Source organism: Sturnira hondurensis, unplaced genomic scaffold (genome assembly GCF_014824575.4).
Source record: "Sturnira hondurensis isolate 20B ecotype Veracruz unplaced genomic scaffold, ASM1482457v3 Scaffold0010448, whole genome shotgun sequence".
In the NCBI taxonomy this organism is placed as follows: Eukaryota; Metazoa; Chordata; class Mammalia; order Chiroptera; family Phyllostomidae; genus Sturnira; species Sturnira hondurensis.
Window position 1 is genome coordinate 100,205 of NW_028083079.1, and position 14,334 is coordinate 114,538.

The 14,334-nt window shown below is 40.4% G+C and overlaps 1 protein-coding gene across 4 annotated transcripts in view; it reads left to right on the plus strand.

Annotated features, from left to right (window-relative positions):
- Window positions 1-14,334, plus strand: part of SLC31A1 (solute carrier family 31 member 1) — a 41,364-nt gene that overhangs the window by 22,411 nt on the left and 4,619 nt on the right. For 3 of the 4 annotated variants that reach the window (XM_037059064.1, XM_037059062.1, XM_037059065.1), the window contains exons 2-4: window positions 10,850-11,003; window positions 12,599-12,671; window positions 13,858-14,026. In XM_037059064.1, the coding sequence (XP_036914959.1) occupies window positions 10,884-11,003; window positions 12,599-12,671; window positions 13,858-14,026 (362 nt within the window). In that variant the 5' untranslated portion in view covers window positions 10,850-10,883. Of the gene's footprint in view, window positions 1-10,836; window positions 11,004-12,598; window positions 12,672-13,857; window positions 14,027-14,334 lie in introns of all 4 variants that reach the window. The other variant, XM_037059063.1, reaches the window with a different exon arrangement.

The window sequence follows — 14,334 nt, forward strand, 5'->3', positions numbered from 1 at the left end:
AATCAATCAACAAATAACTTGTTGACTACCCCCATAAAAGACCTGTTGGAGTGCACATAGCCTTAACCCGAGCCTTGCAATGAATTCTATAAACAAGTTGTGTTTGTCTTCAGCCTCATTATTGAGTGCTGACAGAGAATAGTAATAATAACGTTTTTATATATGTCGTGTGTTTTTTTTCTTAGTATTTCTTCCCATTCCTTTTATTACTTGAATGACATATAACAACCCTGAAGGAAAACAAGATAGGTACCATCTCCATGTTTCCCTGAGTTTTGGATGAGACTCAGAGATCAAACGTGTTTTTCTATGAGGTGGGATGATTGTGCCCCCAGGGGAATTTTGGCAATGTCTAACTAGCCCCAGATGTCAATGCCAGAATCCAGAAACTGATGTGTTTTACTGAAAAGAATACAGAGTTATAGAGTTGAATGGACTAGAACCCAGATCTTGGAGTCAGTCTAGTCTTCTCCACTGAACCTAAAATGGGGCATTAAAAAATAGAGTCACATAAATTCTGGATTCATTGCTAATAATTGGGGAGGTGTGAATGAAAATTGAGGTTTGTCAAAACTACTGTTGAAGGTTTCCATGTGCAGTACAAGTTGTATAATCTAATAAAAATCTATTGAGCATTTGCTGTGTGTCTTATAGTTTGCTGTCCATGTTCCACAGGGAGCTCAGTCTGCTTTCATCATATTCTATTTATTGAACAACTAACTTACCAAATTTGAGTCATTTACCCAAGTGCTGTTGAAATCTGGGTACAGCCCCTTCCTTTAGCAGCCTCTATAAACTCTAAAAGACCCACAGAACTTTTATAGGAAATGTCACCAGGACACTTAGCTAGAGACACTCAGCAGAGACATTCAGGACACTCAGCAGAGCCAGGAGTTAACACCATCTGACGGCCATACTCGTGCTCTTAACAATGTTCTGTAAGCTGAACTCTAACCTGTCAAGGGTTGCATGTGACTTTAGAAGCTCTTACCATCCAGGATAGTTCTTGTGGAATAGTCCTCAGTTTTGCCTTCCAACTGTTTTGTAACTCAGAAGTTAGAAGGTTCTCCCAATCCTCCTAAAGCTTTAACAGAAGTCTTTTTGGATTCTGGAAATCAAAGGATTATAGCCTCCGGCTCTGTAAGTTTTGTTTTTTCCCTTCTGTGAATACCTCACAGAAGAGCTTGAATAGGAAATATTAGGGAAGAAGAGATAAAGGCCAGTTATGCTGTGCAGCAGCCAAAGTACTCTACTGAGATACAAGCTAATCACATCACTTCCCTGCTTATTGCCCGTAATTCGCTTCCAATTGCCCTTGGAATAAAATTTAGTCTCCTGAAGATGATCTTTAAACCCTTCTTAATTGTTACCTGTTCTGCTCCCTCTTCTTCCTCATTGGCCTCTCGTCCTCTAAGTGTGTTTTATTCATACTCACCTTAAATGCCCTGGATTCTTTTCTTGCCTCAGGGTTGCTGCTCCCTGCCCTTCCACCCGACTCCAATGTTCATCTGCCTTTTCGGGTGTTACCTCCAAGGGCTTCTCTCGTTCTCTCTTCCCCACCCCCTCCATACAGATCAGCCCTTTTACCCTCATTCTCTGCCACAGTACTGGGTGTACCCTTCATACCACCTACCACAATTTGTAATTACATATACCTACACATATTTACTTTTTTACATATTTAATGAGTTTCCTCCCCTAGATTAAGCTCCACAAAGGCAAGAATCCAGTCTTTTTGCACCTGGCTCCTTTTAAGTAAATATTGAAACCTTGGTGGATTTTATAAGAATTAAATACTTTATAAAAAAGAATGTATTTATTTTCTTAGAGAGGGGGAGGGAGGGAGAAGGGGAGGAGGAGAAACATCTGTCAGCTGCCTCTCGCATGCTCCTCACCAGGGACCCGGCCCTCAACCCAGGCCTGTGCCCTGACTGGGACCCCAAGGGCCTTTCAGTTCATAGGCCAGTGCTCAGCCCACTGAGCCACACCAGCCAGGGCAGAATTAAGTACTTTTTGAATGAGTGTTTGTTGAGTGTTCTTCTAGATGTAGTAAGGAGGGAGAAATTAGTTACTTGCCTTCGAGGAACCTGCTATATATGTACGGCACTTTATGTCTCATAGTTTAAGGAGTCATAATTTCCATGAGAGAAGACTGCTAGGGAAATTCAGAAAAGAGAGATTTCTTCTGTCAAGAATTCAAGGTAAACTCATGAAAAAAAGGTAGCATTTTTAACCAAGCCTTAAAGAATGAGCTAGACTGTAAACTCAGAAGAGCAAGGGCCATCTTTTAACTTTATTCTCACTCACACACGGTCATTTAAAGTGCACGGTCAGTGTTGAATAAGTAATGGTGGGACTAGATAGAAAGTGGTGAGGGAGAGGGGAAGGAATTACAAATTACAGGGAGTTAACACAAGCCAAAGAGGCATACAAGTGTCAAAGTGCTACATTTATTCAGGAGAAGCAAGTAAGTCTGCTTCAGTGTAATATTTTTTTTTCCAGTGGAATATTTGAATGAAGAGGATTAGATTAGAATATGGTTGGAAAAGTGAATCTGTAATAGATTTACAGACATAAATGCCAGATAGCATAAAATGAGTATATCAATATGAGAAGTTGGATGTGAGATGGTTAGGTTACTCACTGCAGACAGAAATTAGTTTCTGGGAGGCAGCCTGAAATGCAAATTACAACTTAAGAAATACATGCAAATGGTACCTGGAGTACAAATACTAGTTTAGCTTGGAGTGCTGGTTCTACTGGTAACATCAGCACCATCAAATGGTTCAGATTCCTGTATGTGGCTTGGCTGAAAAGATAGATACCCAAGAGGGTACTTTTGCAGTTGTCTGCAGTTGATGACAATGAGAAGGAATTTTGGAGAAATACCTCCATTCAACTGTTTCTCCAACCTTTCTTCAATACTGTTCTGGCAGTGTGATGACAGAAATAGGCACAGATTGAAAAGGTCGCAGAAACATTTCAGGGTATTTTGTGAGACTGATTCAGTTGGAGTTATTAGGAAAGGCAAAATGAGATATGACTGTTCAGAGGTCTTAGGACTAGACCTTGGAAGAGGAGGAGGATTTGCTGCATCAGAGATCGTGAGGATGGGTATTCCAGAATGAAGAAACAATGTGAGCAGATACCAGACAGAGACGTGGAGCTATGTCTAGGAACAGCAGAAACTTTGGCAATTGGACTGAGTTGGCTGGAACACAAAGTACATGTAGGCAGAAAGGGAGGTTGGGACCTTTGTTTTAGAGATTTGAGCTCTCAGAACAAGGATGTTAGTAGACATTGGGAAGTTAGTAGGCAGTGGAGTTTTTTGAGCAGATAAGTAGAGCCATGCCTTGGGTAAGAATTCTCTTAATTTGTTACTGATGAATCACAGGATGAACAGAAGGCAGGGGTACTATTAGGGAAACCTGTGTTTGTAATGGAGCTGCTGATGGTGAAAACCAGAGGCAGGCTGGATGCATCTTGTAATTTACTTGGGATCAGGAAAAGTGACTAAATTTGTGACATTTACAGATACAAAGTTGTGGCATTGGGTTAGTAGTAAGGCAGGTTTAATAAAGAATAAGTTCGGGGCCTGAAATCAGGATGCCTAGGTTCTAGGCAGGGTACCTCCCCAGCCTTCTAGTATAACACTGAACAGGGTGCTTAAGCCCTCTGTGCCTTGGTTCCTTGAGATGCTGAGGAAAAAATAAGATAATAGAGTGGGACTTACAGGAAGCAAATGCCATTGTTTCATACCATGCCATTTGTTGAGGTTCCATGCAATTACTCATTTGGTAGGTGTACAGAATAAAAACATTTTAAGTTAATTTTATCTTACAATCTGTGCAAGGTTTAGTGCCCTGGAGACGTAATTTACATGAAGGATCTGGATTTGGCATTTCAGATCACTGAAAGGCCAGTAACAGGCAGTGTATTCTCTTTCTTTCTTCCACTTTTAGAAACATGTATGAGTTTTTTGTTTTAGTTTCCTCACACTTGTCACAATACAAATATTTGACAAAAGTATTTTAAAGGCAAATTAGACCAAAACATGTAAATCTTAGCTTCCCCCAAGAACTTTGTGGTTTCACGCTCTAGGCTTCTGTGAAGTGAACAGGTAGAACTAGATGAATTTGTCATAATACTCTGAACTTTTATTTTAAAAAGTTCAGTTTGCCTATGTTACTTCTATATCAACTACACTTTGCCCCTTCTCAGATACAGAGCTACTGAATAATTTCTAAGCATAGCTGTCAAATACTATGATACAACATTTCAGACTCAACTGAAGATTGCCCAGTATGTCATTGTCAGATTAAGGAATAGTTTCTGTTTTTATGTCTAAGTTGTCAAAGGAGAAATGCAAAGAAAAGAAATTTATTTCAGAAAATAATTACTGTAATCTATTACTATGTGCAGGGTATTAGAAAATGCAGGAGAGATTCATTCATAAATAAGATGGTCCTTATAGAATTTATAATCTAATTGTAAGGGTAGGAACAAAGAAGCATTCTGTTCTGGAAGCTACTGAAAAGAAAAATGTAGAATTAAGTTTTAGCTCTGGGTGGAACTTTATTAGTCATTTTATACAGGTAAGGAAAGTTATGCTCTAACATATAAAATGGCTCACCCATTGTAGTGTTTATTACATGCATCTGTCACGTTTAAACTACTTGTCTGTCCTTTATGTTTTGTTGCTTGAATGATAATAGTATGGTCCATTCATGTTGGCCCACAAGGCATCAGTGATCTAGAAATTGGACAATGCACATTTAAAAATTCAGTTTGTCTCTTCCATGCTTTCTCTTGAACATGACAGCCCTCCATGGCTGTATAATTCTCCTTGTGGTCAGTTCCTCCAGGACCTGTCTTGCCCCAACAGGTTTCTCATCTTCTCTGCTCAGCCTCTGCAGCTTAGCTTACTAAGGTGGAGTAGACATGTGGAAAGGTGAAATTTATGCTAGAAGGGGGTGACCTTGAGCTGGTATCTGGAAACACAGTATTGATCAGAATTAAATCACAGGCTTACTTTCTGTCTTCCATAGATAGTTAGAATAATATTCTCTGGGCAGCTCCTGAGTTACCATCCTTTTTACTAAAATAGATATTCTTAGCCAAGAATTTCTGAGTGAAAGAGTTACTCCCACTAATTCATAGCTGCTCTTTTATTGTTCTAAAAACTTGTCAGTCCATGCAGCATTTCTTGTTTGCCTAGGTCACTGTCCACTCATAAATGAAGGTTCTCTTAAGTTTTAAGTGCAACTGTTTGAAGTAGTTACCCTCTACGTCTCTGGAAGTTGGTTACTTTGGATGCAGCCCATTAGTTTGATGAATGAGTAATTCAACCATATAGTCTCTGCTGAGTATGCAGACTGTGCACAGTTTGGTGTCTTCCATGAAAACTACTTTCAGGGAATCCTGTGCATATTACCGAAAGTAGTAGAGCTCATTTCAGTATATGGTGAAGAAAGAGCAAATAATATTGAAATATGCAGATGATCACTAAATCAATTTCTTGCCAGTTCTCTCAATAGCTTTCTTATCTTAGCCCAACTACAGCCATGAAGAAAAGCAGTTAAGAATTTGTTGTAGATGACCCCTTGGAATTACTTTTATTATCGACAAAGGCAACAAGTTAGAAGGGAAAATGGTAGCCTTTGTTTAGTAAAGAATATTTTAAAGGATAAAATCTAAGCTTTTTTTTGGCAATCATTCTCTTGAGTTCTGTCATTTTAACCCTACAATTGTAGCAGTGTCCTAACCACTCTCATTACCTGGCATGTTTAATCTGGGGGAGGAGTGTGTGTGTGTGTGTGTGTGTGTGTGTGTGTGTGTAATTTTAAGGTCTTTTATATTTTTTCTTTTGACCTGAACTACTTTCTATCTACTTCTTTTATTTCATTTTTAAAGTATATTTTATTGATTATGCTATTACAATTGTCCCATTTTTCTCCTCTTTATTCCCCCCACCCTGTACCCCTCTCCACCAGCATCCCTCCCTACCCCCACCCTTAGTTCATGTCCCTGGATTGTACATATAAGTTCTTAAAAGTTCTTTAGCTTCTTCATTTCCTATACTGTTCTTAACTACCCCCTGTCTATTTTGTACCTACCATTTATGCTTCTTATTCCCTGTACCTTTTCCCCCATTCTCTCCCTCCAGCCCTGCTGATAACCCTCCATGTGATCTCCATTTCTGTGATTCTGTTCCTGTTCTAGTTGTTTGCTTAGTTTGTTTTGGTTTTGGTTTTACTTCCAGTTGTTGTTAGTTGTGAGTTTGTTGTCATTTCAATGTTTATACTTTTGATCTTCTTTTTCTTAGATAAGTCTCTTGAACATTTCATATAACAAGGGCTTGGCGATGATAAACTCCTTTAACTTGACCTTATCTTGGAAGCACTTTATCTGCCGTTCCATTCTAAATGATAGCTTTGCTAGATAGACTAATCTTGGATGTAGGTCCTTGCCTTTCATGACTTCAAATACTTCTTCCCAGCCCCTTCTTGCCCACAAGGTTTCTTTTGAGAAATCACCTGGTAGTCTTATGGGAACTCCTTTGTAGGTAATTGTCTCCTTTCCTCTTGCTGTGTTTAAGATTCTCTTCTTCTCTTTAATCGTAGGTAATTTTAATTGTGATGTGCCTTGGTGTGTGCTTCCTTGGGTCCAACATCTTTGGAACTCTTTGAGCTTCTTGGAAGTCTATTTCCTTTGCCAGAATTGGGAAGTTCTCCTTCATTATTTTTTCAAGTAAGTTTTCAGTTTCTTGCTCTTCCTCTTCTCCTGCTGGCACCCCTATGATTCAGATGTTGGAACATTTAAAGTTGTCCTGGAGATTCCTAAGCCTCTCCTCATATTTTTGAATTCTTATTTCTTCATTCTGTTCTGATTGAATGTTTATTTCTTCCTTCTGGTCCAAACTGGTGATTTGAGTCCCAGTTTCCCTCCCCTTACTGTTGGTTCCCTGTACATTTTCCTTTATTTCATTTTTCATAGCCTTCACTTCTTCCTCCATTTTGTAACCATACTCAGCCATATCTGTGAGCAACTTGATTACCAGCATTTTGAACTCTGCATCTGATAGGTTGGCCATCTATATCTGCATCGCTTAGTTCTATTTTTGGAGCTTTCATCTGTTCTTTTAGTTGGGCCATATTTCTTTGTCTCTGCACAACTGGTACATTGTGAGAGGCACAGCCTTAGGTATTTGCCAGAGCAAGGCAATGAACATCTCTGTGTTTTGACACAGTCTGAATGAATGTTTCTTCTTTAACTCCTTGGTTGCTGGATTTCCATGCAGTTCAATTTTCTGGCAGTTCTGGTTATTTTTTGTTTTACATTTGTCCTTTTGTTTGCGCAAGGAGGCAAAGTATCTACCTATGCCTCCATCTTGGCTGGAAGTCCCTACTTCTGCTACATCTTTTTACTTACTGTTTTTGACATGGCAGAACTTTTGGAATTCTAAATTTTTGCTAGTTCTGGCTGGGAGCCTCTGTGAGCCTTCATTATTAACATCCTTTGTGAATGAAATTGGAAAATTAAGTATCCTCATAACCGCACCTCAAGAAGGACACAAGTCAAGGAAAGGAAGCTACAATATCCAAAGGGTTACATGGTTATAATCACACAGTTTCTACCAGTCACATTTCTACTAGTCAATTTGAAATAGGAGGCCAGGGCCTATGGGATGAATGGAACAACACCACAGCGTTCCCCCTATTTACTCATCAAGTTATATTTCTTGCTCCTGTTTACTGGGAGCCACTACATTTTTTCTAAACAACTCCAGTATATTAGCCTAGAATGCCAAGTTATGGAGAGATACCTAAGCCCCATTTATTGTTGCATTTATTATTTTAAGGTCTCCCCTTTATTCCCACATCTCCTTTACCTCCTCTCTCCCCAAAAGGACAATGTAAGTTGGGATTCATAAAGCTATCAAGAGAGTTGTAAAGTGCATCCATAGAAGCACTTGAGACAAAGCCAGAGCTATTTCTCAGAATAGCTACCCTCTCCATACAGGTCATCAAAAGACAGGATTAGTCCTTTTAAACTGGTTGCTCGATCATGTGAGGCTAGTCTGTGAGCATAGTCCATAAGCATGAATCCCTGTTTATGGTAGTTTACTATCTTTGACCTTGAATTTCCCTTATCTGCTTGCCAAAAGCTATGTCACCACTCATAAATAATGACTGCAGAAAGCAGAAGTCCAACTAGATAGATTTCCCTTTGTCTAATGTTTTTACAGATCTAAAAAGGAACATGACCCTAATCGTTTTAAGATAAAAACTTTCTTCTTTATCCTCCTTATGATGGAAGTCAGGAAGGACTGTAAGCAGTCTTTAAAGGAGTTGTCCGAAGCTCCAGATTACAACCGTCTGAGCCAGAGAAGAGGGACCACATGGCAGGTGTATGGCCGTGTCTGTGTGATCTTTCTGTGCGGTCTAACCTCCGTCGCCCCTGTGGATTATCGTCTCTTAGCCATCATTGTGTAATACCAGGAAAATAAAAGTAAGGTCAGTGCTAAGACTCAGAAAAGGCATCAGAATTTAGCCTGTTTCCTCATTTCCTAACTTCTGCCTATAAATTTACGTTTATTTTGCTAGAGGTGCTAGATTTTATAAAGAATCTGGCCCTTTTAGTTAAGATGTACGAGGTGTCTGGGTTGTGATGGGGAGGGGTTGGCAGTAACAAAGGAAACTTTTTTGTTGATCCTCAGAAGTAGACCCTTGAATACAAGGAAGTTTTGAAAACTGTTTGTATAAACACTGCACCATACCTACAAAGCGGGGAGAGGAGAAAGCACAAAGAAATGCGGAGGCATGGATACATGGAACAGACCAGGGGAGGTGGGTGGGTGGGGACTGAGTAAAAGTAGGTGAAGGAATTAGCCAAAAACTTATGCATAACACATAGATGCAGACAACAGTGTGGTGGTAGCCAGAGGAAAAGGAAGGCTGGGGTGAGGTGGAGGCAGACAAAGGTGGGGAGGGGGGGAAATGAGGATATCCGTAATAGTGTTAACAATAAAAATAAAGTTTAGCCCTGGCTGATGTGTCTCAGTGGGTTGAGTGCCAGCCTGTGGACTTAAAGGTTGCAGGTTCGACTCTGGGTCAGGGTACATGCCTGGATTGTGGGCCAGGTCCCCAGTTGGGAGTGTGCAAGTGGCAACCGATGTTTCTCTCCCTCTCTTTCTCTTTCTCCCTCTCTTTCCCCTCTCTCCAAAATCTTTTTAAAGAAATAAAGTTTAAAAAAAAAAATGAACTGCAAAGCCGAATGACATTCAGTGTCACATGTGCCTTTTCCTTTCCCATATGTCATAGTGTTAGGGCAATAGAAGCAAGCTGGCATGTGGCCAACTTCAGACAAGATAAATGTCCTCCGTGGGTTCTGTTAGAGAAAACTAGTTTAACTGAATGGGCAAAAATGGAAATGGAAATACAGTATTCCTAATCTTTCCACCTAGTTATAAAAACTTGATAAATAAACTATTGCAGGTAGCCCTGGTTGGTGTGGCTCAGAGGGTTGAGTACCAGCCTGCAAACCAAAAGGTCACTGCTTCCATTACCAGTTAGGGCACATGCCTGGGTTTGGGCCAGGTCCCTGGTAAGGGTCATATAAGAGGCAACCAATCAATATTTCTCTCACACATCATGTTTCTCTCCTTCTCTTTCTCCCTCCCCCCCTGAAAATAAATTAATTTTTTAAAAAGTATGCTTTCTCTGTACCTCTTGATAATGCAATGTTATGTTACCCTGTTTATTTCCTTCACAGCACTAATCACACCATGAAATTGTTTTGTTTACTTAATTGTTTCTCTATCAGATACCTTGTGTGTCATTGGCTTGAAATATTAGCACTTAGCTTAGAGTTTGGCACATAGTAGGAGCTTTGTAAATATTGATTGATTGAATGATAATGAGTGGCACATTCAGGCTCATGAAGAGGACTGCCTCCTTGGAATTGCTAATGCACTCTTTCGTTTACCAACTGGAATTGAGGAGCACTGAAAAGAGGACCCATCAACCACCTCCCTTCTCTGCCCTCCTCAGCTTCCAACTTCCCAGTCCCTGCCCCCTCCCCAGCTGCAGGAGGCTTTGCTCCTTGGTTTATGATCCCAGATGGACTTTTGCAATAACGCAGTGACGTGGTAATAAAGGTAACAAGGTTGTATGTGCCATTGTCTAGACTTAATTTAATGTAGAATGGCCAATTTATTTATAATTTGTTTTCAGTGTTTTTAACTCTAATGCCTGGCTAGGATTGAAATTGTATCTAAATTCTGAGCACACTGATCGCCTAAGGCAGCAGTAGACCTTTTCTTCAAATTTAAATTAGCTGAAGCCTGGTTGTCCTGTATGTGAAAATGTGTTCTTAATACCCTGAGTGAACACAGGCCATCCAATTAGGTGAATTATCTGAAGTGCTTGCTTTTTATCTACTGACATTTATTAGAAAGCCCAAGAGCAGTTAAATTTCATTAATGGTATCGATTTGTCCATTATTACAAAAATTGTCTGCTTCCTGCAACCCAAAGAAACTACTTTTATTTTCCTCATCTTGTATTTAAATTTGAACACACATTGGACACATCTATTAAGGAATGATTCTGCAAAATAAGGGTTAGATTTCTGAAACTCAGAGTGCAGATCCTTTCTGCCAGTCTCCAGACATGACCCCTGTGAGCTCAGTAACTTCTCTCTCCATCGCTAGAGTCTAAAAAATAATTCTGAGTAAAGACGCGAAGAGAACATTTGTTCACTGGGTGACGTCCCACGTAGACCTGAGTATTTATCAATAACCAAGATTTTAATACCTTTGAGTTATTATATATAGCCCTTTTCCTTAGACTCTTCTGCTGACTCTCAACTTCGACTGGGAAAATGGACCATTCCCACCATACAGGGATGAGCCCTGTGGACAACAGCAGTGCTGGCCACCATCACCAGGTCACTTCACCCTCCCACTCCCACGGAGGGGGTGACAACCACATGATGAAGATGGTGAGTGCCATGGGAGAGGGCCCCAGACTCTCTCTCACACACTTGGGCAATAGAAGTAATTGAATTTCAGGACTAGAAAGTTGTTATTTAAAGGTCGATTTACCTACTAGGAAAAACTAAGGTAGACCCAGATAAGTGATTGGCCCAAGATCATGTGGCTCAGGTTAATTACAGAGCCAAGGCAGAAACAATATTTCCAGGTTCCTTTCTTCTGTACTCCTCTTTTCTTTCAAAATAGACCCTTTTCTGAATTAAGTTCTGGTCTTTGTGCTTTGTATAGAAAAGAGAAAAAGACAGAAGTTGACGGTGGGGACGAAGGAGAATACTTGTGGAGGGTGTCTGTGGTGGTGTTACAGAACCCCACCAAGGAGAGTGACTCCCAGTACAAGGGTTTGGTGAAAAAGGAAAGGGCTTGTTTATTTAAAGGTTATACAGACTTAGAATAATGGCAGGTTTCTGCCATTATGTCCCATTCCCTTTAAACACTCAAAAAATACATAATCCTGCCTCCTTTTGCCAAACCAGCCCTGTGTCAGAACACTCTAGTCAGAGGTACGATCTTTCAGAAAAGCAGAAGTCTGCAGCTCAGCTTTCCTTGTCACAGTTCAGTCCAGCTCCAGGCACTCCTCACGAATCCGTGCTTGTCTTGGTGGGTCCCCGCACAGGTCCATCAGCTCTGCCGCCCTCTTCTCCAGGCAGGCTTCCCAGCAGGCCTCCTCTTTCTTACTCCAGACCTCGTGGCATTCTCTTACTTACACACCAGACCCCATGGCAAACTCCCGTGCCTCTCTTTTAGCCCACCTTCATTTCAAGGCTTGGCCTGGAACTTCCTGTGACCTCATACCTAGCCCCTCCTATGATGTGTTAGCATCTTTTACCTTCTCTCAGCTGCCGTCTTTAGTCAGGGCAAGATTCCCCATGACACAGGGGCATCGCCTCCCCTGGCTATGTCACAGTCACTATGCTCATAAAGTCACATATATCTTTCAGCCTGGGTGGTAGTCTGCTTCTCTTCAGAAAGACATGGCTAGTACCTTGCCGTTATTATGCAAAGTATCTTTTGCTCTGTATAATGAGCACTTTTTTGCCCAAATTTTTGAGGGAAAAATAAAGATGCACATTATACGTGGGTAGTACTGATTCCATATCTATATAAGTTTTAAATTCTTTTATTTATGCTTATACATTAAAAATGTAACTCTAGAAAGCAATAACAGTATCCATATGCAAAATAATACCCTGAAATACAATAATCTATTTTGTTTCTAAATATTAACAATTGAATTAAAAATTAAAACGAAAGTTTTTGTTCCTGAAAGTTTGGGCCAAAAACTGTGCATTGTGTACAGAAACACATTATACATGGCAAGTATCATCCACTTCCCCCAACCAAGGATTGTGGGGGTGTTCTCCTGTTTTCAGGGGACCCCCTCTCTGTGCCCTGTTACAGTAATGCTAAAATGAGGGGGAACCTCCCATTGCAGTGAATATCTCTTATGCAAAACTGCTACTTAAAGTGTTCCAAGTTTCTTCACTTGAAATTCTCATTTAGCATCTCCACTCATCTCTAACTGACTTGTTTTGGTTTTTAACAGCAAATGACCTTCTACTTTGGCTTTAAGAATGTGGAACTGTTGTTTTCTGGCTTGGTGATCAATACAGCTGGAGGTAAGTAAACTATCAGGTGGTGTTACAGGTGACAGTCTCATAAGAAACAATGGCAAAGAATCTGGAAACTCAGCATCTTTCTGTTGTAATTACTTAATCATTATCGTTATTAATCACAACCATCTTGCTTCGTAGGTAAGAATACACAATGCTTATTTTAGAGTTTCTTAAAAAATAATTTAGCTACCAGGTAGGAGTCTTTCGCAGTCCATTTCCTTTTGTTTTTTTCCCAGTGTTTCCTTGTTTGATAAGTTGTTGGTCAGAGACATAAGACTATAGTCAAGTTAAAATGATGTAAGCATTTTATATATGCATGCCACAAAATTACTTTAGATTAAAAGTTACATTGCCCTGGCCGGTGTGGCTCAGTGGCTTGAGTGCCAGCCTGTGCACCGAACAACTGCCAGCTCTATTCCAGGTCAGGGAACATGCCCGGGTCACTGGCCAGGTCCCTACTGGGGGCGTGCGAGAGGCAGCTGATCAGTGTTTCTCTGTCTGTCTGTCTCTCCCCCTTCCTTCCCCTATCTAAAAATAGGTAAGTAAAACCTTTAAAAAATAAAAGCTATTGACCTAGTACATTGCTGTCATTTTACAGTTAAATTAAACTTCAAATAGTGAAGTGCTTAGCCCTAAATAACATAGAATTAGTGTGTCAGACCTGGGACAGGACCCCAGACCTACTGGACCTGCCTAGCCCAGTGTTCTTTCTAGTGTATGGGGCTGTGCTCTACATCATTTAGGATTCTTGGCATGGCCCATCTTGGTGTCAGTCCTAGATTTGGGGGAACTAATACCTTTTTCTTCATGTTTATAATGTTGAGTAGGTGCGCCTTAATTTCAAATTGCGTAAGCTGAACTGCTTTAGGTGCAAGTTACATCTTTTGATCCACAAAATCAATTTGATCTGGGAAAGGGAGTATTTCATTCAGGTGGTGTGTTAAATCAGAAGTTGTAATACATTCTGAGCATTACCAGTGCTTCCTAGTATGAAAGACTTAGAATTGAAATGCCTGTTCAAGAAATAGAGTCAGCATTTACAAATAAGTTGTTTTATTCCTCATTTGCATAATATATTCAGAAATTGAGAGTAGCACCTTTTCTGTGTTGTATTTCTAGCTTGGACAGCACACCAGCAAATGATTTTGCCATGTTTGACAGTACCACCATCTTTTCTTTCCCTACTTAGAAATGGCTGGAGCTTTTGTGGGAGTGTTTTTACTAGCAATGTTCTATGAAGGACTCAAGATAGCCCGGGAGTGCCTGCTGCGCAAGTCACAAGTCAGCATTCGCTACAATTCCATGCCTGTCCCGGGACCAAATGGAACCATTCTAATGGAGACACACAAAACTGTTGGGTAAGAAGATGGAACAGATCCAGATAGAAGTCCTGGAGAGCTGGGTTAGCTGAGCAGCAAAGCATCTATTTTATTTGCAACAGCCCCCTTCTTGAGTTAGAGTCTATATGACCTTCATCAACTGTCTCTGGAGGCTTGTGGTTGTGGGTCATGAGCAGGCCAAAGGAGGAATGATAGGAACCCTTCTGCAGACATTAGTGTGTGTTCTGAATTGTAAGTACTGGTCACCTTAGAAAGAGGTAAGGAGTCCATATTGTGTAATATATTTGCTGAAGTAATAAGTTAAAAAAAGAAATTCAGGTAAGGGT